This window comes from Thalassophryne amazonica, chromosome 6 (genome assembly GCF_902500255.1).
Source record: "Thalassophryne amazonica chromosome 6, fThaAma1.1, whole genome shotgun sequence".
Taxonomy (NCBI): domain Eukaryota; kingdom Metazoa; phylum Chordata; class Actinopteri; order Batrachoidiformes; family Batrachoididae; genus Thalassophryne; species Thalassophryne amazonica.
In genome coordinates this window covers 30,476,342-30,500,821 of record NC_047108.1, presented here as the reverse complement: position 1 = coordinate 30,500,821, position 24,480 = coordinate 30,476,342, and the positions used below count along the sequence as shown (strand labels likewise).

The 24,480-nt window shown below is 40.5% G+C and overlaps 1 protein-coding gene across 1 annotated transcript in view; it reads left to right on the top strand.

Annotated features, from left to right (window-relative positions):
- nphp4 (nephronophthisis 4) overlaps positions 1-24,480 on the top strand; it is an 804,312-nt gene that overhangs the window by 259,636 nt on the left and 520,196 nt on the right. Inside the window, exons 7-8 of the mRNA XM_034171910.1 lie at positions 5,256-5,428; positions 23,201-23,336. Of these exons, the coding sequence (XP_034027801.1) occupies positions 5,256-5,428; positions 23,201-23,336 (309 nt within the window). The remainder of the gene's footprint in view (positions 1-5,255; positions 5,429-23,200; positions 23,337-24,480) is intronic.

Below are 24,480 nucleotides of genomic sequence, written 5' to 3'. Positions count from 1 at the left end.
AGTAAGTCGTCAGAGAACAGAGAACTTTCAGAAGAAGTCGGCATGAGGAGTTTATTCGGACATTCCATTGTTAACGGTCATTTTGTAATGAAAGAACGTGCGGGCAGAGTCGCATGTCGGGCTGGACCCGACCGCAGGGGGTCGCGGCAGGAAAAACACCTCCGTTGGAAATCTTAACGGGCAAGTTGGAACATGCCCAAGCTGTTAAACAATTTCTCAGTTACTCACTTGTTGAAAGCCATTAAAAGCCACCTGAATTGTACAAATGGTTTTCAACACGGAGGTGTTTTTCCTGTCGCGGCGCACACAGATTTGCCGAGTCGTCACAGAAACGACTCGGCGAATTTGCGCGTACGTCTTTCATTAAAAAAATGTCCTTAAACAGTGGAATGTCCGCATAAATTCCTCATGCCGGCCTCTTCTGAATCTTCTCTGTTCTCTCACGATGTCCTGGGTGAATTAAGCCTTAAATTAGGATGGTTTCAGCTCGAAACAGGCCGACGACAGCGCCTGGAAGCGCTGCAGGACGTCCCGCTCCGTGGGAAGTCCTTACACCGACAGAAACACCCCATAATCTCTCATCAGCCGTTAAACTTTTCACAGAAAACCATTTTAATTTCTCGAATAGTGTCCACTCGGATATTCCTCACAGGTCCAGAAAAAATTTTGATAAAGCAACGCGCGCCGTCTTGAGCAGCGTGTGAAACAAAGGAATTCAGCCGAGAGGGCGGGACCACATCTCACTCAAGGCCTGCCCACAGGGAAATGACGTCACCGACACGCGTGAAAAAACTCACGCATGCGCACGAGGGTTCAAGCATGATTGGTGTAATCGCATGTCATTCAAATCCATATAGTTAAAAAAAAAATAAAAGGGTCGGTTTATTATCTAAGAGACCTCGTATTTCAGTAGCTCATACTATTTATTACACACACACACACACACACACACACACACACACACACACACACACACACACACACACACGCACACACACACTTCCAGATTTCCAGTTTTTGAAAAGGGCAGGGTGGAAGCAAGAATTGTGGGCACTTCTGCAAGCAGAATTCACCAAAGATGGCATTTGCCAAAAGTGAATGATAGGTTCTACCTTACTCGTGTGATGTGCCTTAAGGCAGCTTTGTTGTGATTTGGCAGTATATGAATGAAATAGAGTTGAATTGACTGGGATTCTTATTCTTTTTTCCCTCTTAACAATAAATAGAATGTGAATTAATGAAAGCAAAATTAAACACCAGTGTTTAATGTCTTTGACTTTGATCCTGATGTCTCTGACACTCTATCTGTAGTGAGCGCCTTGCATGGTAGCACCCTGACATCGGTGTGTGTGTGTGTGTGTGTGTGTGTGTGTGTGTGTGTGTGTGTGTGTGTGTGTGTGTGTGTGTGTGTGTGTGTGTGTGTGTGTGTGTGTGGGTGGGTGGGTGGGTGGGTGGGTGGGTGGGTGGATGGGTGAATGTGAGGCATCATTGTAAAGTCCTCTGAGCTTGTGATTCAGATGGAAATGCGCTGTATAAATGCAGTCCATTTACCATAATCCATTTTAGTGTCACAGATTATTTACACAAAGATTCACTAAAGTCTTTACAGACTGAATGTACATGAAGGAGATTAGCGAGGAAAGCCACCAAGACAAGTCAGCTCTGAAGGAGTGGTAGGCCTCTGTGGCTGTGACTGGAGAGACAGTACATATAATGCTATAAACTGCTGTCCTTGCTAAATGGTTAATGTGATATATATTTATAATCACGACCTGCAAAAGCACATTTTGATTGTTTAATTTGAACTTTGTTGTGGTGTTCTAGGCAACACTGGTGGGGGTGGAAGTCTCTTCCATTCATGGATCAATTGGATTTTTTCTTTTATTTATTTTATGGTTAGGAGCAGGGGTTTGAGTGACTGCAGAGAGAAACAGCAGTAAACAATTCTCCCCTTTTCCTCTTGGCTCCAGAGCAGATGACCGAATGCCTTTCTGAAAATATTTTCAACTTGATTTGTTCATTGCAGCTGCACACATAAAAAAGGCGAGTGCTCTAACAAGACAAAAAATTTAAGTCGCTCATCAGTTTTGAAAATGTATACGCCAGACTTCAAATGAAGGCAAAACTGGCGACAGGTTGTGACAGTGAGCGCTGAATCACACAGTCAGCTGCAGTTAATGCTGGATCCCAAATACATTCACAGCTTTACTGTGGTTACGGGGATCATTTTGGAGCTGCTTGGTTTTAGAAGATGTGGGAAAACAGGCAGGATGGATTGAATTTGGGCAGGGCAGGGAAGTGCAGGGTGTAGATGTGGGAGGGCAGGGTGCAGAAGAGGGAGGGCAAGGTGCAGTGCTCTCTGAATTCTGCCGAGCTGGAACGCACGCACACACACACACACACACACACACACACACACACACACACACACACACACACACACACACACACACACACACACACACACACACACACACACACACACACACACACACACACACACACACACACAAATCCAGCCATCCACAGGTCTAAAAACATGTTCACCATCACATATACGAGGTCTCTTAGATAATAAACCGACCCTTTTATTTTTTTTTTAACTATATGGATTTGAATGACATGCGATTACACCAATCATGCTTGAACCCTCGTGCGCATGCATGAGTTTTTTCATGCGTGTCGGTGACGTCATTTCCCTGTGGGCAGGCCTTGAGTGAGATGTGGTCCCGCCCTCTCGGCTGAATTCCTTTGTTTCACACGCTGCTCGAGACGGCGTGCGTTGCTTTATCAAAATTTTTTCTGGACCTGTGAGGAATATCCGAGTGGACACTATTCGAGAAATCAAGCTGGTTTTCTGTGAAAAGTTTAACGGCTGATGAGAGATTATGGGGTGTTTCTGTCGGTGTAAGGACTTCCCACGGAGCGGGACGTCCTGCAGCGCTTCCAGGCGCTGTCGTCGGCCTGTTTCGAGCTGAAACCATCCTAATTTAAGGCTTAATTCACCCAGGACATCGTGAGAGAACAGAGAAGATTCAGAAGAGGCCGGCATGAGGAATTTATGCGGACATTCCACTGTTTAAGGACATTTTTTTAATGAAAGACGTACGCGCAAATTCGCCGAGTCGTTTCCGTGACGACTCGGCAAATCTGTGTGCGCCGCGACAGGAAAAACACCTCCGTGTTGAAAACCATTTGTAGAATTCAGGCGGCTTTTAATGGCTTTCAACAAGTGAGTAACTGAGAAATTGTTTAACAGCTTGGGCATGTTCCAACTTGCCCGTTAAGATTTCCAACGGAGGTGTTTTTCCTGCCGCGACCCCCCCGCGGTCGGGTCCAGCCCGACATGCGACTCTGCCCGCACGTTCTTTCATTACAAAATGACCGTTAACAATGGAATGTCCGAATAAACTCCTCATGCCGACTTCTTCTGAAAGTTCTCTGTTCTCTGACGACTTACTGCGTCAACAGAGCCTGAAATGTGGAAGTTTTCAACTTGAAACGGCGAGACGCTGCCGCCTCGAAGCGCAGATCGCCGTCAGGCGCCGTGGACCGTCCTTAAAGCGACACTACCAGACCAAAATCTCTCATCAGCCGTTAAAATTTTTACCGAAAACCAGCTGAATTTATTGAATGGTGTCCACTCAGTTGTGCCTTACAGTTTTGAAAAAATTTTTATCAAACAAAGCAACAGTCTCTGAGCCATTCCTAAACAATGAAAAAAATCGACGAGCGGGTGGACGACTCCTCACTCAAAGACTGCCCACAGGCGAATGACGTAACCGACAGGCGTGAAAAAACTCTCGCATGCCCACGAGGGTTCAAGCATGTCTGATGTAATCACACGTGATTCAAATCCATATGGTTTTTGAAAAAATAATAAGGTCGGATACTTTTCTAATAGACCTCGTATTTTGGGTTTTGAGTGGTATTTGCTGTTTGTGTGGTATCCAACCAGCAGCCTCCAGCTCTGAAAAATGAAGCCAAAATGGAAGTACCAAAACCTGCAGTTATGTACTTGAATGGCCACTTGAAGCTAGCTTCAAATGTGAGTCACATCCCATAGAACCCATGCTGAAATGTCAAACTTTGGATTAGAAAGAAGCATCATTACAGCCTGGTACAAACAAAATTTGTTTTGTGTCTATATACATTTATAAACATTTTTTGGGGTGGAGGGTCCAATTTTATGCCTGTTTGTCTATCTTCCATTTATCAGTTGGAAACCAGGTGTCAAAAAGCAATGACAAATGTGCACAGCAGAGATAACCAATGTTCTGTGAAAATTATCTGAAAAAGAATTTAGAAACCAAACAAGTTACAAAAAAACCCCTGAGAACACCACAAAAAAACTTTGATTGAAATGCATGAACTAAATACATACTCTGGACATTTGATCACATCTAATTGAACTTATGACAAGCCACTTCTAAACAGCACTTTGACCTTGAAAGGTTTTTCCAAGGTAAAATTGTTTGGAATTGGAAACTAGTGTTGGCGGAGGTTTGCTCTGTACGAGCGCAGTGCTCTAGTTATTATTTAATTTGTATGATTGTTATGTTAGCACAAATAGCAGGTAGCAGTCGCATGGTAATGCACTGATAGTGCCATGGTTATTGGAGGTATAACCCACTCATCCTTTTTATTACCCAAATCCAGGTGACCTGTTAAAAGAGTCTCTGCTCAGTCCTCAAATAATGCATTTTTCACTCAAACCCAGGTTGCCTAACTTGTTAACATTAGTTAGTACCCTTTTGTCCATTTATGGTTTGGCCGTAGAGACACATATATGATAGCTGGAGGTCAGACTCACGCCTGAGCATGTGCTGACAAGGAGCATGCTGTGCCATTACCAAAGAGGGCAAACCACTGTGTCTGTCTTGAGTTTTTATTTTTTTGTTCTTTTTATTTTCTTTCTGTCTGTCCCTCAACACACACACTGTATTGCACATCTGGGTACTTTGTGTCCTTTTTGCCCTCTTTGGTAATGATGGCCGTGCCCCCATGTGGGCACGGCAGCATTACATTAGCATTGTCGGGAGTGTGCACTCTGGCTTTCTTATATGTAACTCTATGGATTTGGCTTAGACTTAGGCAGAGCCAGGTACTGCTAAGAGTGCAGCATTTTGATGTACCCCACTTCACACCCATTCTTCAGAAACCCTATGGGTGATGCCATGAGGGATTGATGGATGGATGGATGGATGGATGGATGTGCATGATGGTGCTAACTAGTGTTTCTCACTATTCTCCAGAAGCAGTCAGGACCAGAAGGTACATTGAGGACAGTTGTCATCCAAGAAAGGAGGCTCCATGTTGGCGTCCATAATGGATGGTGTTTTCTTGAGAAACCCCAAGTGGTGGTGCTGGAGCCACTTGCCCCAAGAGCCAGAGATGGGGCAAGTGGGACCTCCAAATCTAAGGACAGGTGAGCTGAGGACTTGCACATGTGCAGTAAGTGTCTGCAGTGTTTGCACTAACATTCAGGTTTTATATTATGCTGTTTGTCAGACAAAACCACAAATTGGCAAGAAAACTTTCAGGAGTGCTTATAGTTTATGGTATTTCAGTAGCTTCTCCAGGTGCTGCTTCCTTTGCTGAAAGGCAACTGATTGAACTTTCATTCAGTAAAGTCAGCAAAAACTGTTTTTGACATGGATTTCCTTTATGTGTAATATTGGTTGACAGGTATGTGGAGAAAGTGAGAAGTGCAGACTTCCATGTTGTCATTTCATTTCTCTTTTCCTACCTTCTGAGGAATATCTGGGCTGTTTTGCCCCGTACCTTCACCACTGAGTGCAGTGACGATCAGTCCGTCAGCTTGTTCTTTAATTCATTGCAAAGTTGAGTTTGAAAATGACTGTGAACACATCATGAGTTGTTCCTCTTTTGTTATAGACTGATGTTTGCCACAAAACAACCCAAAACCCCCCCCCCAAAAAACCCCCAAGAAAAACACCAACAATAATGGATTATAGTGAGACCCTGTCGGTACATTTACACACTCAACTGTGCTTTACATATTCCTCATTAATTCCACCCCCCACCTTCCAAAAAAAAAAAAAGAAAGGAAAAATAAAAAGGAAGCAGCAGCTTGTGTGGCATTTTTGCTTTTATCAAAGCTTTTATCAAAGCTGACTTGAAAAGGTAACATTCTGATGCCAAAAAGGGCTTTAACCTCAATTTACCACAACACGTACCAGCATCCTGAGAATGTATCAGAACTCCCATTATATAAAAGGTACTCAGGATAATGTCATTCTTATGGCGAGCCCACAGATGAATATTGCTTTTGTATGTTCTCTCTTTAACATTTTGTTTTGTTGAGATATCTTTCCTGTGGCTAACCTTGTTGAACTGGAGATTGTACTGTAAAGCTTTGCAAAGTCTGACTGTAGGGGGCAGCATTGTTCTACTGTATGCACAAACGCTGTGTGGCTGTCTCTGTGAAATGGGAAGGACTGGCCAAACAGTGAAACGTGGGTTTTTAAAGTTCAGCAGAAGATTTCAGACAAATTTACAACAGCCAAATGAAAATATTATTTTAAATAATACATGCACATTTACATTTAAACATTTTGTGCATCCCTTTGCCCAGTGTTGCTTAAAATCATGTCCACAAACTAATGCAAAGATTTCCATGCTGACCTGAGCACCAGGTTAGTGCGCAAAAGGGTGGGACATTATTGACTGTGCGTAATTGTTTGTGATAATTAATTGTAACGTGCGGCAACAGATTGCAATAGTTCCTGAGGACTCCTGACGCCTCAGCCCCGAATCATCACATTCGTGATCATCGGCCAAGAATGTATACTTTATGGCATTTGTGACTTGTTGTTACTATGTGTAAATGCACCATTACACTCCTATTTTCATCTCAGAATGAACTCCTCCCCTAATTGCCAAAATTTGGCATGAGGCAGCACCTGATCACCCCACCCCACAACTGCCACATTTTGTTTTAACAACAGACCCATGTTAGTTATGTTGATCAAACTGCATCAGGAGAGACTTTATGTTCATAAAGAAAGCAGCAAAATCACACCACATTGTGTGCTGTTTACTTCTCCCATTATTGTTGTCACAACATACGCTGCACCTGCTGCAGGAGTTAATGCATGTTACGTAACAGCTCCTCTTTAGGGTCAAAGAATCTAGCAGTAGCTGGGATTGGAGGATACTGTTGTATTAGGTCACACTTTCCTGTTTTTTTTTTCCCAATTTAAGGGTCACTGGGTCTCCACAGTTGCTTTCTTTGTCCCTTCATGGAAATCTCTGAGGAGCTTTTAAGGATTTATTTGTCTACAAAATCCTGGCTGCACAGAAAGTTCTCTCTGTGGAGAACTGACACACTGACATGATCCAAGGTGGCTGGTAGGGCAGTTTGCATTGTTTGTTGAACTATCGTTTAAATACCGCTTTCCTGGACGGACTGCCTCCTTAGCGACTGGACTGAATGGCGCTATTCTAATTAGTACAAAGTTGTAATTGTTTCTTTTTATTTCTGTTACATGTCTGTCAGTTCTTTTAGTTTTGAAGTGCAACAACTACAAATTTTAGCTCATTATTTTATCACTGTGTGAATCCTAAGAGTGGTTAGCTTTATGTTAGTGCTTAGCCTGCGCTACATTTTGCTACACATTTAGGTCCTCTTGGTGCACAGCACTTTACATTAATCTTGCCGCTGCCGAATGCGAACAGTTTTTCACCCTCAGGTATTGCCTGTTGATAGCCCTCCAAGCCCACGGTTGACTTCTACCCCCATCTCCAGGCCGAACTGCCGTGGGTTAGTGATAGAGGATTCTATCACCCACAAAGTTAGATTTCAGGCACCAGCTGATGTTAAATATATTCCTGGGGCCAGACCACATGGCATTACCTCTCACCTTAGGGTGCTGACGTTGCAACACCACACTAGATATAACTACATAATTATTCATGCTGCCGTCAATGATATTAGGATAAGACAATCGGAGGTAACAAAAATGGACATAGAGAGGACTTGTGACCTTACCAGAAAGATGTGTTGACATCAATAAGTAGTCTCTTGTCCCCTCCCCTCTCAGGGTAATGATGAGGTATTTGGTGGGTTGATGCCATTGAATAGGTAGCTGAACCTAGCTGAAACATACCTCTGTCCTCCCCTTAAATAAAGCCTGCCCACCATCACACACGTTTAGTCACGTCTGTCGTGATACAAAGCAAGGTGGAGGGGTTATTCTAATTCAAATCTGAGTTGAGTTTACTGGCCCTTGGGGTCTAACAGATATTTTGTTTGAACATTTGACTCTCTGCTCTGCCCAGGATACTATGTATAGCCAAGGTTCAGAAGAATAAAAATTAGCCATGTTATTTTATCACCGTATATAGGTCCCTGGGCCCATATGATGAATTCTTAGATTCATTTTGTGAGTTTATGGCAATCCGTGCCGATAACATTCTAATTGTTGGTGACTTCAACATTCATATATATTCTGACCTCCTCTGCAAATTTTTCATGCACATTATAGATGTATTCGGATTCCAGCAATGCATTCAGGGTGTGACTCACAATAGCGGAAATACTCTGGATTTGGTCCCCGTTTGTGATATCACTGCCACAAATATTGACATTGTGTCTGTTGTGCCTTGTTCACTGGAACAAGACACTTATTTATCATCACGGCAACACATTAACTTCCCAACTACAACTGAACTTGGAGCCAGACTGCCTGATCTTAGCATCACTTTTGGAAAATGACCATTCAGTAGATAGTCTTGTGGACAGCTTAAACTAAGCGTTCACAACCATATCGGATGTGATTGATCCGCCTACATTAAAACCTTGCCCCGCAAAACACACTCACCTTGGTTCAGTGATTCCTTATGTGGCTTCAAGCATTACTCTAGAGCTCTAGAACGAAAATGGCATAGTTCAAAACTAGAAGTATTCCACGTTGCATGGCATGATGGTATTCTAGACTTCAAGCATGCATCACTGGCTACAAAACGGGCCTACTACTGTGATGTGATTAACAAAAATCCTATTTGACACGGTGGCAGTACTTATTCATGGACAGCCACCGGTAAGTTGCTCTCCATTTACAGCACAAGATTTCTTAGATTACCTTGAGAAGAAAATAGATAACATTTGGTTAAATTTATCCCAGCATGCCTAGGTCCGGCCACTACACCCCATTATTGATGAGGGTGACATCACTGATGCATCACCTACATTCAACAAATTTGATATTATTTCGCTAGGTGTGCTGCTGAACCTTGTAACTTCTGCTAAAAGTCTTTTCGACCTTATACCAACAAAACTGGTTAAGAACCGTCTTAGGCCCCCTGCTTTTCTCTCTGTGAGAAAAGCAGGGAGCAATGTGAACACATTGTTGCAGACCACATACTACTTTTAAGATTATTTTATGTTGAATGTTTTATGATGAATGTTTGATGTGTTTTCACGTCTTGGGGCTTCGGCAGCTCACGTAAGTCAAATTTCCGTTTTACGGACAATAAAGTTTTATCTTATTTTATCTTATCTTTATATAGCTCTTAAGAGGTGCTACATATAATTGGGCAAATACTGTGGCGTTATGGGATTACTTTTTATTGCTACGCTGCTAACACTCAGTTGTACATGCTGATAACTGCTGGTAATCTCATACACATAAAGTCTTTTGAGGACTGCCTTGTGTCAGTGAATAGCTGGATGTCCAGCAATTTCTTACTTTTAAATTCGAACAAGACTTAAATGGTGGTTCTTGGTCCAGCGAGACATCAAATTTAGTTTGACCAGCTAATGCTTAGCCTAGGCTTGTGTGTCATACATTGCACTGACAAAGTGAGGAACCTTGGGGTAATTTTTGATCCTATGTTGTCCTTTGACCTACACATTAGAAATATTACGAGGACTGCTTTCTTCCACCTTTGAGACATAGCGAAGATTCGTCCCATACATATCTGTGGCTGATTAAGACACTGATCCATTCGTTTGTCTCTTTTGGAATGGATTACTGCAATGTTCTGTTCTCTGGTTTACTGCAGTCCATCATTAGGGGTCTCCAATTGGTTCATGCTTCTGCCAGAGTTTTGATAAGAATTCACGTTGTGGATTATCTGCAGCTCGTGAAATAACTGCACATGGGGAGTCAATGCGCGTTCACATGGACTGATCATTTTACTGCTCTGATATATTCAATCATCTTTACACTTATATTTATTCCTCGTTTTGACAGTTTTATGTTATAAATCAATATATATGGCTTAGTAACATAATACAGTGATACAGCAGTGACCACGGCACACCAGAGTTTTTTTTTTTGTTGGAGCAAGACAGAGCAGCATGTTGTCAGACAGTGAGAGTTCTGATGAAGAAGGAGATGATCCCTCTTTCGTTCTGGACGAGGAACCAGAGCAGGTGGTCTCACCGACGTGTGCACAGATCTCCACAGCTTCTGTTTGCAGTTTCTCCAGGACTCGGGTGCTATGAGCGCCATCCCACCGCCGAGTCCTGGAACTCAGAGATGCAGACACACACTGCTCCAGCTTTGGCTCCAGGCGGGTTTCGGTTAAAGCGTCGAGATCGTTAGCTTCAGTTTTGTTTAGTTCCTCTTTCGTCCCTTTTGCGCTCTTGCTTCGCAGGATATTCGGTGATAAAGCTCTTTCGTCCACCTTTTCTCAACAAATTGTGACTTTTTTACTTTTTTCCCTTTGTGCAGGATTTGTGCAGGAATTGTTGTGTGCTGTGTGACTGGGCCATAAGGGGTTTAACAAATTTGTACTCACGATGCAAAGTATTGTTGACACAAATTAATCACTTAATCTGCTTACTTACAAAGCAAGGGGGAAAAAAATCAAATATGAATGAATTTAGCTGGCAGTAATTACTGTTAAACTTTTTTGAGCACTTCTGCTGAAAGTTGTTTCTCTGTCTGGCTTCTGTTCTGTTTCGTAGTTCCAGACAGGAGCAAAAGACAAAAGAAATGAAAGAGAGAGAGAGAGAAAACTGAAGTGCTTGTCTGTTCTCTGGAGTCTGTGAAGCGAAAAAAGAAAAGGCGTTCTGCCCCACCTCCTGACACACCAGTGCTTCACCGTATGCTCCCGCCTGTGGTGTATGCAAGCTGTGAATGACGAACACCAAGAGCGCTGTTTCACACAGGAAGCTGGCACTTGCCAGGGAACATTTAGCAAGCGAGTGTAACTCCTCAAACACAGTTAATTTGTTTTGTATTATGGAATGGTGAACACCTTCAAAAGAAATAACGCATTATTAAACAAGTGGAATAGTCAAAATGCATATATTTCACTTTACCCTTTTTTGAGGCTATTTCACAGAGTGCCATTCCCTCCCGTTTCATCCCAAATAGCAAATTGGGGGTGCGTTTGAAGCATCATAATAACTTCTTGATCCATCTTTTGTCAATCTTGAACAAACTTTGTACTCAGTGCATCCGGAAAGTATTCACAGCACTTCACTTTTTCCACATTTTTTAATCTTACAGGCTTATTCCAGAATGGAGGAAATTTTTTTTCCCTCCAAATTCTACACATAATACCCATAATGACATGAGTTTTTAGATTTTTGAAAATGCATTTAAAAACCCACAAAAACTAAGAAATCACATGTACATAAGTATTCACAGCCTTTGGCATGAAGCTCAAAATTGAGCTTATATATATATATATATATATATATATATATATATATATATATATTTTTTTTTTTTTTTTTAATTTATAACCCTCTGAAACACTATTGCCTACATTTTTAGGACCACATTGTGTGAAGGAAAGTCATAGTTTTTTTAATTGATCGTTGTTACAGCCTAACTTTAAAGTCAAAAGAAACAAGGCATCAGGCCAAAACACAGAATAGTGTAGAAGTGTGTCAGGAACATCAGAACTGCTAATTTATACTCAGCAATTAATTCAAGAAAATCCTTGTTTTTTCCTTACATTAAATGACTTGTAATTAAAATCATTTGAAGTTTAAAAAAAAAGATTCTTTAAAACCATTAAAACCATAACTTATCTGTTGTTTTTGTTGTTTCAGGTGGGATGGTTTCTTGATTAACATGATAATGACCCTTGGACATTTATTTTTAGACAAAACAGCATGAAAAGCAATATGTACATTTTTAAGTCTGGTAGATTCATTAATTTATATCTGCATTTCAGCCAAGAAAAAAAGACACCATAAATAAATGTAAATATTTATTATCAACAAAACAGGAAATGATGTAACAATGGCTGGAGTGTGTTTGTTCATTAGGACTTCTCATGATTAAAATTTTTTATAATTGAGTCATTTCAACATTAAATCACACCGTCATTGACTATGTTATTGTTTTTAATGTTGTAATCAGGACAGAGTAATTACTAAAATCTGAATTTCACTATTTTAGTGGTTGTGAAAGTTGTAAAATTATGCACAATAGGGCAGGGCTTCTACCTGTGCAAATGTCTTTTTGACTGAACTTTGACTTCATGGACATATTTTCATTCATTTAATGTTAAAATAAGGAAACGTTTTTCCAAATAATAAAATAGTTACTGTTTAAAGAGCCTTTGTTTTATTTATAAGTGTAGCAGCAGATGTGAGTTTGCAGAGATGACAGGTGAGCTGTCCTAAGCATCCCCGAACCCCCAGCTTTTTAAGGTGATTTTTCCATCCCATTGCGCTGAGAAAAAAACCCTGCAGAGAACCCCGTTAACTGCAACTGCATAAACAAAATGCTGTTAAGAGTTTAGTGCCATAACAAACGAATATTATGGCACTTTTGTTCATATCGAAGAATATTGTTCATATCGAAGAATATTTTATACATATATATATATATAAATTTTTGAACCCAAAATTCATACCTAATTTCCAGCCATGTTTATCTATGTTATAATAGCCAAGTGGCCTCTTTGCGTGTGTGTGCGTGCGTGTCTATGGCTTTGATCACGCAAAAACCGGAGAGAGCTGACATTTGCTGTTTGGTATGCTTATGTATTTTGGGTTAAGGATGAACACTGCCAAAACATAAAGTTGATAGGACAGTTATTTTTGGAGAAATTAGCACTTTTGCCTAACCAGTAAACAATGGACATTGTGCTGCAATGCACCATTGGAGTTTGGGGTTTGAGGTTCATGTTAAACAGTGTTATTAGTGTTATTGATTTATTGTGTTTTTGTTGTTCAATTGATTTATTCAGTTTAGTTAAGTGTCATGGTGCACTTACCATGAGTGAGTTAAATCTCATGTTGGTACCATGAGTGAACAGATTGTCTTGTTTAATGGCTAAAGTGCTTTTTTCCAAGAGCTCGCCAATCACATTCAGGACCAGCTGATCATCGCAGAACTCACTGAAGTCCTTGACGCGCTAATCGCGCTGGTGATCAAAGTGGACCGGAAGATGACAGACAGGTCCGATGGGAGACTCGTTCTCACAGCAACAGGTCACGGCACCAAGCTTCTGTTACGACAGGTCAGCCCTAGTGGTGGGTTGAAAAGATCGATTCGCAGATTTTAAATCGATTCTCATTTTAATTGCCACAGATCGATTCACACATCCAATATATCAATCAATTCAATCAATCAATTTTTTTATATAGCGCCAAATCACAACAAACAGTTGCCCCAAGGCGCTTTATATTGTAAGGCAAGGCCATACAATAATTATGTAAAACCCCAATGGTCAAAACGACCCCCTGTGAGCAAGCACTTGGCTACAGTGGGAAGGAAAAACTCCCTTTTAACAGGAAGAAACCTCCAGCAGAACCAGGCTCAGGGAGGGGCAGTCTTCTGCTGGGACTGGTTGGGGCTGAGGGAGAGAACCAGGAAAAAGACATGCTGTGGAGGGGAGCAGAGATCGATCACTAATGATTAAATGCAGAGTGGTGCATACAGAGCAAAAAGAGAAAGAAACAGTGCATCATGGGAACCCCCCAGCAGTCTACGTCTATAGCAGCATAAATAAGGGATGGTTCAGGGTCACCTGATCCAGCCCTAACTATAAGCTTTAGCAAAAAGGAAAGTTTTAAGCCTAATCTTAAAAGTAGAGAGGGTGTCTGTCTCCCTGATCTGAATTGGGAGCTGGTTCCACAGGAGAGGAGCCTGAAAGCTGAAGGCTCTGCCTCCCATTCTACTCTTACAAACCCTAGGAACTACAAGTAAGCCTGCAGTCTGAGAGCGAAGCGCTCTATTGGGGTGATATGGTACTACGAGGTCCCTAAGATAAGATGGGACCTGATTATTCAAAACCTTATAAGTAAGAAGAAGAATTTTAAATTCTATTCTAGAATTAACAGGAACCCAATGAAGAGAGGCCAATATGGGTGAGATATGCTCTCTCCTTCTAGTCCCCGTCAGTACTCTAGCTGCAGCATTTTGAATTAACTGAAGGCTTTTTAGGGAACTTTTAGGACAACCTGATAATAATGAATTACAATAGTCCAGCCTAGAGGAAATAAATGCATGAATTAGTTTTTCAGCATCACTCTGAGACAAGACCTTTCTGATTTTAGAGATATTGCGTAAATGCAAAAAAGCAGTCCTACATATTTGTTTAATATGCGCTTTGAATGACATATCCTGATCAAAAATGACTCCAAGATTTCTCACAGTATTACTAGAGGTCAGGGTAATGCCATCCACAGTAAGGATCTGGTTAGACACCATGTTTCTAAGATTTGTGGGGCCAAGTACAATAACCTCAGTTTTATCTGAGTTTAAAAGCAGGAAATTAGAGGTCATCCATGTCTTTATGTCTGTAAGACAATCCTGCAGTTTAGCTAATTGGTGTGTGTCCTCTGGCTTCATGGATAGATAAAGCTGAGTATCATCTGCGTAACAATGAAAATTTAAGCAATACCGTCTAATAATACTGCCTAAGGGAAGCATGTATAAAGGGAATAAAATTGGTCCTAGCACAGAACCTTGTGGAACTCCATAATTAACTTTAGTCTGTGAAGAAGATTCCCCATTTACATGAACAAATTGTAATCTATTAGACAAATATGATTCAAACCACCGCAGCGCAGTGCCTTTAATACCTATGGCATGCTCTAATCTCTGTAATAAAATTTTATGGTCAACAGTATCAAAAGCAGCACTGAGGTCTAACAGAACAAGCACAGAGATGAGTCCACTGTCCGAGGCCATAAGAAGATCATTTGTAACCTTCACTAATGCTGTTTCTGTACTATGATGAATTCTAAAACCTGACTGAAACTCTTCAAATAGACCATTCCTCTGCAGATGATCAGTTAGCTGTTTTACAACTACCCTTTCAAGAATTTTTGAGAGAAAAGGAAGGTTGGAGATTGGCCTATAATTAGCTAAGATAGCTGGGTCAAGTGATGGCTTTTTAAGTAATGGTTTAATTACTGCCACCTTAAAAGCCTGTGGTACATAGCCAACTAACAAAGATAGATTGATCATATTTAAGATCGAAGCATTAAATAATGGTAGGGCTTCCTTGAGCAGCCTGGTAGGAATGGGGTCTAATAAACATGTTGATGGTTTGGATGAAGTAACTAATGAAAATAACTCAGACAGAACAATCGGAGAGAAAGAGTCTAACCAAATACCGGCATCACTGAAAGCAGCCAAAGATAACGATACGTCTTTGGGATGGTTATGAGTAATTTTTTCTCTAATAGTTAAAATTTTGTTAGCAAAGAAAGTCATGAAGTCATTACTAGTTCAAGTTAATAGAATACTCAGCTCAATAGAGCTCTGACTCTTTGTCAGCCTGGCTACAGTGCTGAAAAGAAACCTGGGGTTGTTCTTATTTTCTTCAATTAGTGATGAGTAGAAAGATGTCCTAGCTTTACGGAGGGCTTTTTTATAGAGCAACAGACTCTTTTTCCAGGCTAAGTGAAGATCTTCTAAATTAGTGAGACGCCATTTCCTCTCCAACTTACGGGTTATCTGCTTTAAGCTACGAGTTTGTGAGTTATACCACGGAGTCAGGCACTTCTGATTTAAAGCTCTCTTTTTTAGAGGAGCTACAGCATCCAAAGTTGTCTTCAATGAGGATGTAAAACTATTGACGAGATACTCTATCTCACTTACAGAGTTTAGGTAGCTACTCTGCACTGTGTTGGTATATGGCATTAGAGAACATAAAGAAGGAATCATATCCTTAAACCTAGTTACAACGCTTTCTGAAAGACTTCAAGTGTAATGAAACTTATTCCCCACTGCTGGGTAGTCCATCAGAGTAAATGTAAATGTTATTAAGAAATGATCAGACAGAAGGGAGTCTTCAGGGAATACTGTTAAGTCTTCTATTTCCATACCATAAGTCAGAACAAGATCTAAGATATGATTAAAGTGGTGGGTGGACTCATTTACTTTTTGAGCAAAGCCAATAGAGTCTAATAATAGATTAAATGCAGTGTTGAGGCTGTCATTCTCAGCATCTGTGTGGATGTTAAAATCGCCCACTATAATTATCTTATCTGAGCTAAGCACTAAGTCAGACAAAAGGTCTGAAAATTCACAGAGAAACTCACAGTAACGACCAGGTGGACGATAGATAATAACAAATAAAACTGGTTTTTGGGACTTCCAATTTGGATGGACAAGACTAAGAGTCAAACTTTCAAATGAATTAAAGCTCTGTCTGGGTTTTTGATTAATTAATAAGCTGGAATGGAAGATTGCTGCTAATCCTCCGCCCCGGCCCGTGCTACGAGCATTCTGACAGTTAGTGTGACTCGGGGGTGTTGACTCATTTAAACTAACATATTCATCCTGCTGTAACCAGGTTTCTGTAAGGCAGAATAAATCAATATGTTGATCAATTATTATATCATTTACCAACAGGGACTTAGAAGAGAGAGACCTAATGTTTAATAGACCACATTTAACTGTTTTAGTCTGTGGTGCAGTTGAAGGTGCTATATTATTTTTTCTTTTTGAATTTTTATGCTTAAATAGATTTTTACTGGTTATTGGTGGTCTGGGAGCAGGCACCGTCTCTACGGGGATGGGGTAATGAGGGGATGGCAGGGGGAGAGAAGCTGCAGAGAGGTGTGTAAGACTACAACTCTGCTTCCTGGTCCCAACCCTGGATAGTCACGGTTTGGAGGATTTAAGAAAATTGGCCAGATTTCTAGAAATGAGAGCTGCTCCATCCAAAGTGGGATGGATGCCGTCTCTCCTAACAAGACCAGGTTTTCCCCAGAAGCTTTGCCAATTATCTATGAAGCCCACCTCATTTTTTGGACACCACTCAGACAGCCAGCAATTCAAGGAGAACATGCGGCTAAACATGTCACTCCCGGTCTGATTGGGGAGGGGCCCAGAGAAAACTACAGAGTCCGACATTGTTTTTGCAAAGTTACACACCGATTTAATGTTAATTTTAGTGACCTCCGATTGGCGTAACCGGGTGTCATTACTGCCGACGTGAATTACAATCTTACCAAATTTACGCTTAGCCTTAGCCAGCAGTTTCAAATTTATATTTATTATTATATTTATATAATTATATATTATTATATTATTTATTATATTTATATATATACACACACTTCTTGCTTGCGTTGGAACGGTTCTGTTGCGGGCAAGAAACAAGTTTTTGTGAATTAAAGCCATTGTTCGTTTGTTTGTTTTTTATCTTTGTTACAGCTTTACATGGAAGGGTGTAGAAGTATACCTCTGTCAGGGCCAATGACCAGGCACCTCTGCTACCCTCTTTTGGCTGCCCTGGATCTGTTCAATAATTCTGCCCTTCAGTATGTTTGTAAAATAAAAATACTACTCTATCATTCTGGGAGGGAGATGGTCCGTGCCATCAGTCTTATAGCCATCATTATTAAATACCAATACTTCATTAATTTGCTGTCAGATGTCAATATAATACTAGCATTATGTTGCATAACGAATCAATTAGGTAAAGCTCAAAAACAATTTTAATAACACTAACCCAAATCAGTATCGGATCGGATCGAATCGGAATAATCGATTCTGAATCTTAAGAATCGGAATCAAATTGATTCTTGAAATTTGAATCGATACCCAGCTCTAGTCAGCCCAACCTAATTCAAGTCCATCAAGAGTCAACACAGAGGAACCGATGCGGCTTGGACGCACTTGTCTCTCCACTGAGGAGCGCTGTCAACACCAGGAGGAGGGGCGATGCTTCTACTGTGGACAACAGGGTCACTTGGACTCTAGTTGCCAGGTCAGGGGTGCCCCCACACAAAACAAGCAAGTGGCATGGGTGAGTCAAAATTTGATCATTGCGGCTTCTGCTCAAAACATGATAAAGGCCAGTTTAACATTCTTCTGTGACCATTCCAGTGTTTATTGACTCAGGCTCTAATGCTAATTCACTGCATTCCTCTCTTGCCAGGAACCTGCTTCTTAAGTTGCATCACCTCCCATGCCCTGTGGCGGTAACAGCTGTGAATGGCAGTTCGTTGGGGCAAATTACACACTGGACTCAGACAATGAAATTAACTGTGTTAGATAACCATTCTGAGAGATTAGCTTTTGTGTGTTTGATAATATGACTCACCCGACAATTTTGGGGCACCCTTGGCTCATACAGCACAACAGCCAACTTTAATTGGGCAGCAGGGCACATAGACTCTTGGGGTCCAAATTATAATACAACCTGCCTCATAGGGCATCCTGACCCTTACCATCAACCTTTGATTATGTAAAGATATGTCTGTATGGCTTGATTCTCTACAGATAATTACATTATATCATTTTCAAGCTGCCCTTGTTTGCTCTAAAAACCATTTTGATGGCCATTACTTTCTGCTTTATGCGTGTTCTTACAAGTTACTGCAATTCCCGTGGGCAGCAAAACACAGCCTAACACTGGCTTACGCATTTGAAAAATGGTAATGTTTTATCTGACTTGTACTCTAACCTGTGATTTACTCCACAAAGCATAATCAGCATTTCACACACATCCTCTGCTGCCATATACAGTGAGGCAAATAAGTATTTGATCCACTGTTGATTTTGCAAGTTTTCTCACCTACAAAGAATGAAGAGGTCTGTAAATTTTATCGTAGGCACACTTCAACTGCGAGAGACAAAAAATTCAGAAAATCACATTGTATGATTTTTAAATAATTAATTTGACTTTTATTGCATGAAATAAGTATTTGATCACCTACCATCCAGCAAGAATTTTGGGTCTCACAGAACTGTTAGTTTTTCTTTAAGAAGCCCTCCTATTCTTTATCTGTAATAATGGCACCTGTTTGAACTTGTTACCTGTATAAAAGACAACTGTCCACACAATCAATCACACTCCAATCTATCCACCATGGCCAAGACCAAAGATCTGTCTAAGGACACCAGGGACAAAACTGTAGACCTGCACAAGGCTGGGATGAGCTACAGGACAATAGACAAGCAGCTTGGTGAGAAGACAACAACTGTTATGATTATTTATTAGAAAATGGAAGAAACACAAGGTGACTGTCAGTCTTCCTCAGTCTGGGGGCTCCACAGAAGATCTCACCTCATGAGGTAAGGATGATTCTGAGAAAGCCCAGAACTACACAGGAGGACCTGGTCAATGACCTGAAGAGAGCTGGGACCACAGTCACAAAGATTACATTAGTAACACACTACGCCATCATGGTTTAAAATCCTGTAGGGCAGCAAGATCCCCCTGCTCGAGCCAACGCATGTACATACCCATTTGAAGTTCACCAAAGACCATCTGGATGATCCAGAGGAGGCATGAGAGAAGGTCATGTGGTCAGAGGAGACCAAAATAGAGCTTTTTGGAATCAACTCCACTCCACACTCCACTTTTGGAGGTGCTTATGGATGGGGTCATGTATTGCGGGATTTTGGCAAACAACCTCCTTCCCTCAGTAAGAGCATTGAAGATGGGTCATGGCTGGGTTTTCCATCATGACAATGACCTGAAACACACAACCAGGGCAACTAAGGAGGGGCTCTGTAAGAAGCATTTCAAGGTCCTGGAGTGGCCTAGCCAGTCTCCAGACCTTAACGCAATAGAAAACCTTTGGAAGGAGCTGAAACTTGAAACCTGAATGATCTGGAGAAGATCTGTATGGAGGAGTGGAGCAAAATCCCTGCTGCAGTGTGCAAACTTGGTCAAGAACTACAGGAAACATCTGACCTCTGAAATTGCAAACAAAGGTTTCTGTACCAAATGTTAAGGTCTGTTTTTCTATTATATCAAATACTTATTTTATGCAATAAAATGTAAATTAATTATGTAAAAATCATACAATGTGATTTTCTTTTTCTTTTTTTTTTTTTTTTGATTCTGTCTGTCACAGTTGAAGTAAGTGTACCTACAATAAAAATTACAGACTTCTCCATTCGTTGTAGGTGTGAGAACTTACAAAATCGACAGTGGATCAATACTTATTTGCCTCACTGCAGCTGCACTCCTTTTTCCAAATTCATTTTAATTCCCACCTGTACTTCAGCTCTATGAACAACATTGTTGTTGGGAATCCCAGCATGAATCTGCACATGTTCACCTCTCAACAAAGATGAGAATGCAGTGAGATGTTTTACTCCTTGTTACTTGCATTGTTTTTGTCATGGTGTGTCATCACCATCAAAGTGATATGTTTTTGTGTTTTTTTTTTTGTTTTTTTTACATTTGACTGATTGGGCAAGTTGGGTGGTTAACTATGTGGCCTGATGTGACACTTTACATTTTCAAATATATTTATTGTGAAATATTTCTTTCAACAAGGCACTTGGTCTGACATTTACATGTTTCTTATTAGAAAGAAAAAATCTGACACATACATAAACAACAAAAAGGCATAGTGACAATGTCTAAAATAGAAATAAAAATAATCAAAACATAAGAAACAATAACAGTAACAAAATAATAATAATACTTAAAATAAAAAAACAATAAACAGCAATAGCCCGCTGTAAAGAAATTAAGTATTAAATACAAGAACTACAAGACATATAGGACAAGCGCCCCCACCCCACCCCCCCTCCCCCAGGATTGCCACGTTGTTGGTCATGTTAGTCAATTATTGAATCAAGGTAAGAGGCCAATGGTTCCCAAGTTTTTTCAAACTCCCTCAGTTTATCTTTTAGGATGAATCTGATTCTCTCCAGGTGGAGGGTGTCGGTCAGGTCTGATAGCCAGTATTTAAATGAGGGCACTTCTTTTTCCTTCGAATATAAAAGGATCAGTTTCTTGGCAGTTATAACACCGTATGACAGGAGACGCTGTTGTGCTACATTAAGATTTAAGAGCTCATCAGATATTCCCAAAATGATCAAAACAGGATCTGGGATTATTTGGATTTCCAGAATCCTAGACAGGAAATGAAATATGTCACCCCAATATTTTTGTAGTTTATGACATAGGGCATAACTGTGTGATAAGGTAGCCTCTGCGCATTCACATTTCTCGCACAGTGGCGATACATCTGGAAATATTTTATGCAACTTGGCCTTGGAGTAATGTAACCTATGTAGAATTTTAAATTGTATCAGTGTCGGATGTTAATGGAACAGTCATGTATGTGTTCAAGGCATTCTTCCCACAGGAATTGAGATATTTGGGTTCCAAGCTCTGTTTCCCATTTATCCTTTAGGGCGTTTGTTTTGGGTGAACCCATGATCAGCAATGTGTCATACAGTTGAGAAATTATGGACTGTGACCTGGCAAACATTTTAATGGAGATCTCCAAAGCATTTGGTGTTACTGATGTGACACTTTACATGGCTCGATCAGTCAGGATATATTATTACCGAGTCCTGATATATCTGTTTTCAAGTAAACTTTATGAAAGTTTGGCCAAGTCCCATTACGTTCATGTTGGTGTGCCACAATGATGCTGTGCCTCACACAGTACAGCTGTCACTGCTTAGACTTTAAAATGCTTAAAAATGTGAAGTGCACAATCTGGAAAATACATTGCCCCCAGTTGTGTCACATTTAACACAGTGTCTTTAGCAATATAAGATAGCAGACTTCATAAGAAGGTCTGTTGTTGCTTTTGGAAGCATGGCAGGAATGGCTAAGAGTCACAGGACCTCAAAATGGGTAGTCAGAAGGTGTAGGTGTGTCAGTACGATATAATAATTATATATATTGCACTTTAAAGAGAAACATTTACAATGTACTCTTCATCATAAAACAGATAAAAACAGTTCATGTAAAATGTCAAGTAGAAAACCCCCTGCAAATATAATTCAGACCAACAATAAAAACTAATGATAACCTGAAGAAATAAAATAAGATTTGCCTTAAAAGATTCAGCAGAAACAGACTGTCTAATGTCAACAAGGCAAACTGTTCCACAATGTCAGAGCATGGTAAGCAAAGGGACTAAAACCTGTTGACTTCTTTTTAACCCTGGGAACACAGAACAAACCTGCAGTCTGTGATCGCAGCGCATGAGATGGCAGATAACGCTGATCAAGTTCAGAAAGTTAGCTCACACCAATCTATTTAGAGCCTTATAAGTCAGCAGCAAGACCACAAAATAGACTCTTAAACAGGAAGCCAGTGAAGGGAAGCCAAAATAGGTGTAATGTGATCAAATATCCTGATTTTCATCAAGACTCTAGCAGCAGAATTCTAAACTATCTGCAGAAATGTAACACTCTTTAATGGAAAACCATTAAACACCACGTTACAATAGTCAGTTTTGGAATACACAAAAGCATGAATCAAAGTTTTCGAATCTGCCATTGACAAGATGGGTCGAATCATTTCAATATTTTAAACATGAAAATGGGCCATTCTCACATCCTCGTTAATGTGTAGATCAAATGACAATCTTGTATCAAAGATCACACCAAGATTCTTGACCTTCTCGCTCTGATGAATCACACATTTTATTTTATGGGAAATACCATCTGTGCTGTATTTTTGACAATAAACATAAAATATCTGTCACATCTGTGGCACAATGTTTCCTACAACACAATTATTTCAGGAACAAGTAATATATCAAAGTGAAACTGGTATGAGAATAATAATATACTGATTTGACTATACCTATACCAAACAGTTTTTCATGCATTTGCTGATTGTCTTTGATGGAGCACAGTAATCGGTAGAAATGGTGATATACATGGAATAAACAACTTTGTTTACTCAGTTACTGCCACTTGAGTGATATTAGTTAATTTACTGCAGTTTAAAATTAGTATTTTGTCATGTTTCTGTGTTTGTCCTGCCTTTCCTTTCATGTCTTCACACAGTGTCTCTGGTTTGTTCTCAGCTCTGCACTATCACCCGTCCCTCAAATGCTGGGTCTTCGCAGCAACCTGGAGCTCAAACTGATTAACCATCGAGCTTTAGCAGTTGTCTTCCAGCTGGAGTACGTCTTCTCTGCTCCAATTGGCCGAGATACCATGGTAAGATGGACGCATTTACACATTACATCTTGTATGATTGTGATGTTAGTATTTTAACCCTGATTTGAATAAGAAGTCTGTCCTGAAGGACCAAAGCCCCAGATGAACAGGTATGAGGGCCGATTGAGAAGTGCCAAAAATCAATGACAAATTGTGCATAGGAGAGAGAACCAGTGTTCTGTGAAAATGATCTGAAAATCCAAAAAATTTGAAAAAAAAAACCTGACAACATCACAAAAAACTTTGATTCAAGTGCATGAACTAAATACATACTCCTGACATTTGTTCACATCTAATTTAGCTTATGAAAACCATTTCTAACAGGACTTTGACCTTGAAAAATCTTTCCAAGATAAAATTTTGTGGAATTGGAAACTAGTACTAGCGGAGGTTTGCGCTCTATGAGCGCCATGGTTTGGTTTATGTTTTTTTTTTTTTTAGCTGCAACATTTTTTTTCGTTGTATGTCCTGTCAGGCTTGTTTTCGTGCTTTTTGTGTTATCTTTTTGAACAGCCATAGCAGATGGTCGCCCCACTGAGTCTGGTGAGTTTGAATGGTTTTATCTTGTAATTAAAAAGAAAAACATTGCATGAGTTTTTCTGGCCTAAAGTGGCAGAGCTAGAAGTGAGGACTGAAATGCAGCAGACAGGTAAGCTATGATCAACAATGGTTCATTGTTAAACAGGTTACCGATTGTGCAGTAGTGGAGAATCTGTTGTTGGTTTGGCAGCTGCATGGAGGAGGAAGCATCAGAGAAGACCTCAGGAGGCAGGGATCCACATAGGAAGCCAGTGGAGTGGCAGTTGGCAGCGTGCTGGGAAAATCTGAAGTGCACAGTTGAAAAAGTGGTTGCACAAGAGAATGATTAAGCTACTGAGACTCATTGCCATTGTGTACCACAGAACAAGACAGGACAATGTGGTGAAGTTGATCTGAGACAGAAGCGTACATATATAATGCACACAATGATGATGATGAGGCCCAGCAGTGCAGCCTATTCCAGGTGCCCATAATCACCCTCTGCAACTGACAGACTATGGTGTGGGTGGTGGTGTGTGTGGGGTGGGGGTGGGGTGAGGTTACTGCCTTTCATAATTACCACTGTTGCCAACATGTTTGCTCATTGGGGTAGGTAAGGTCTAGA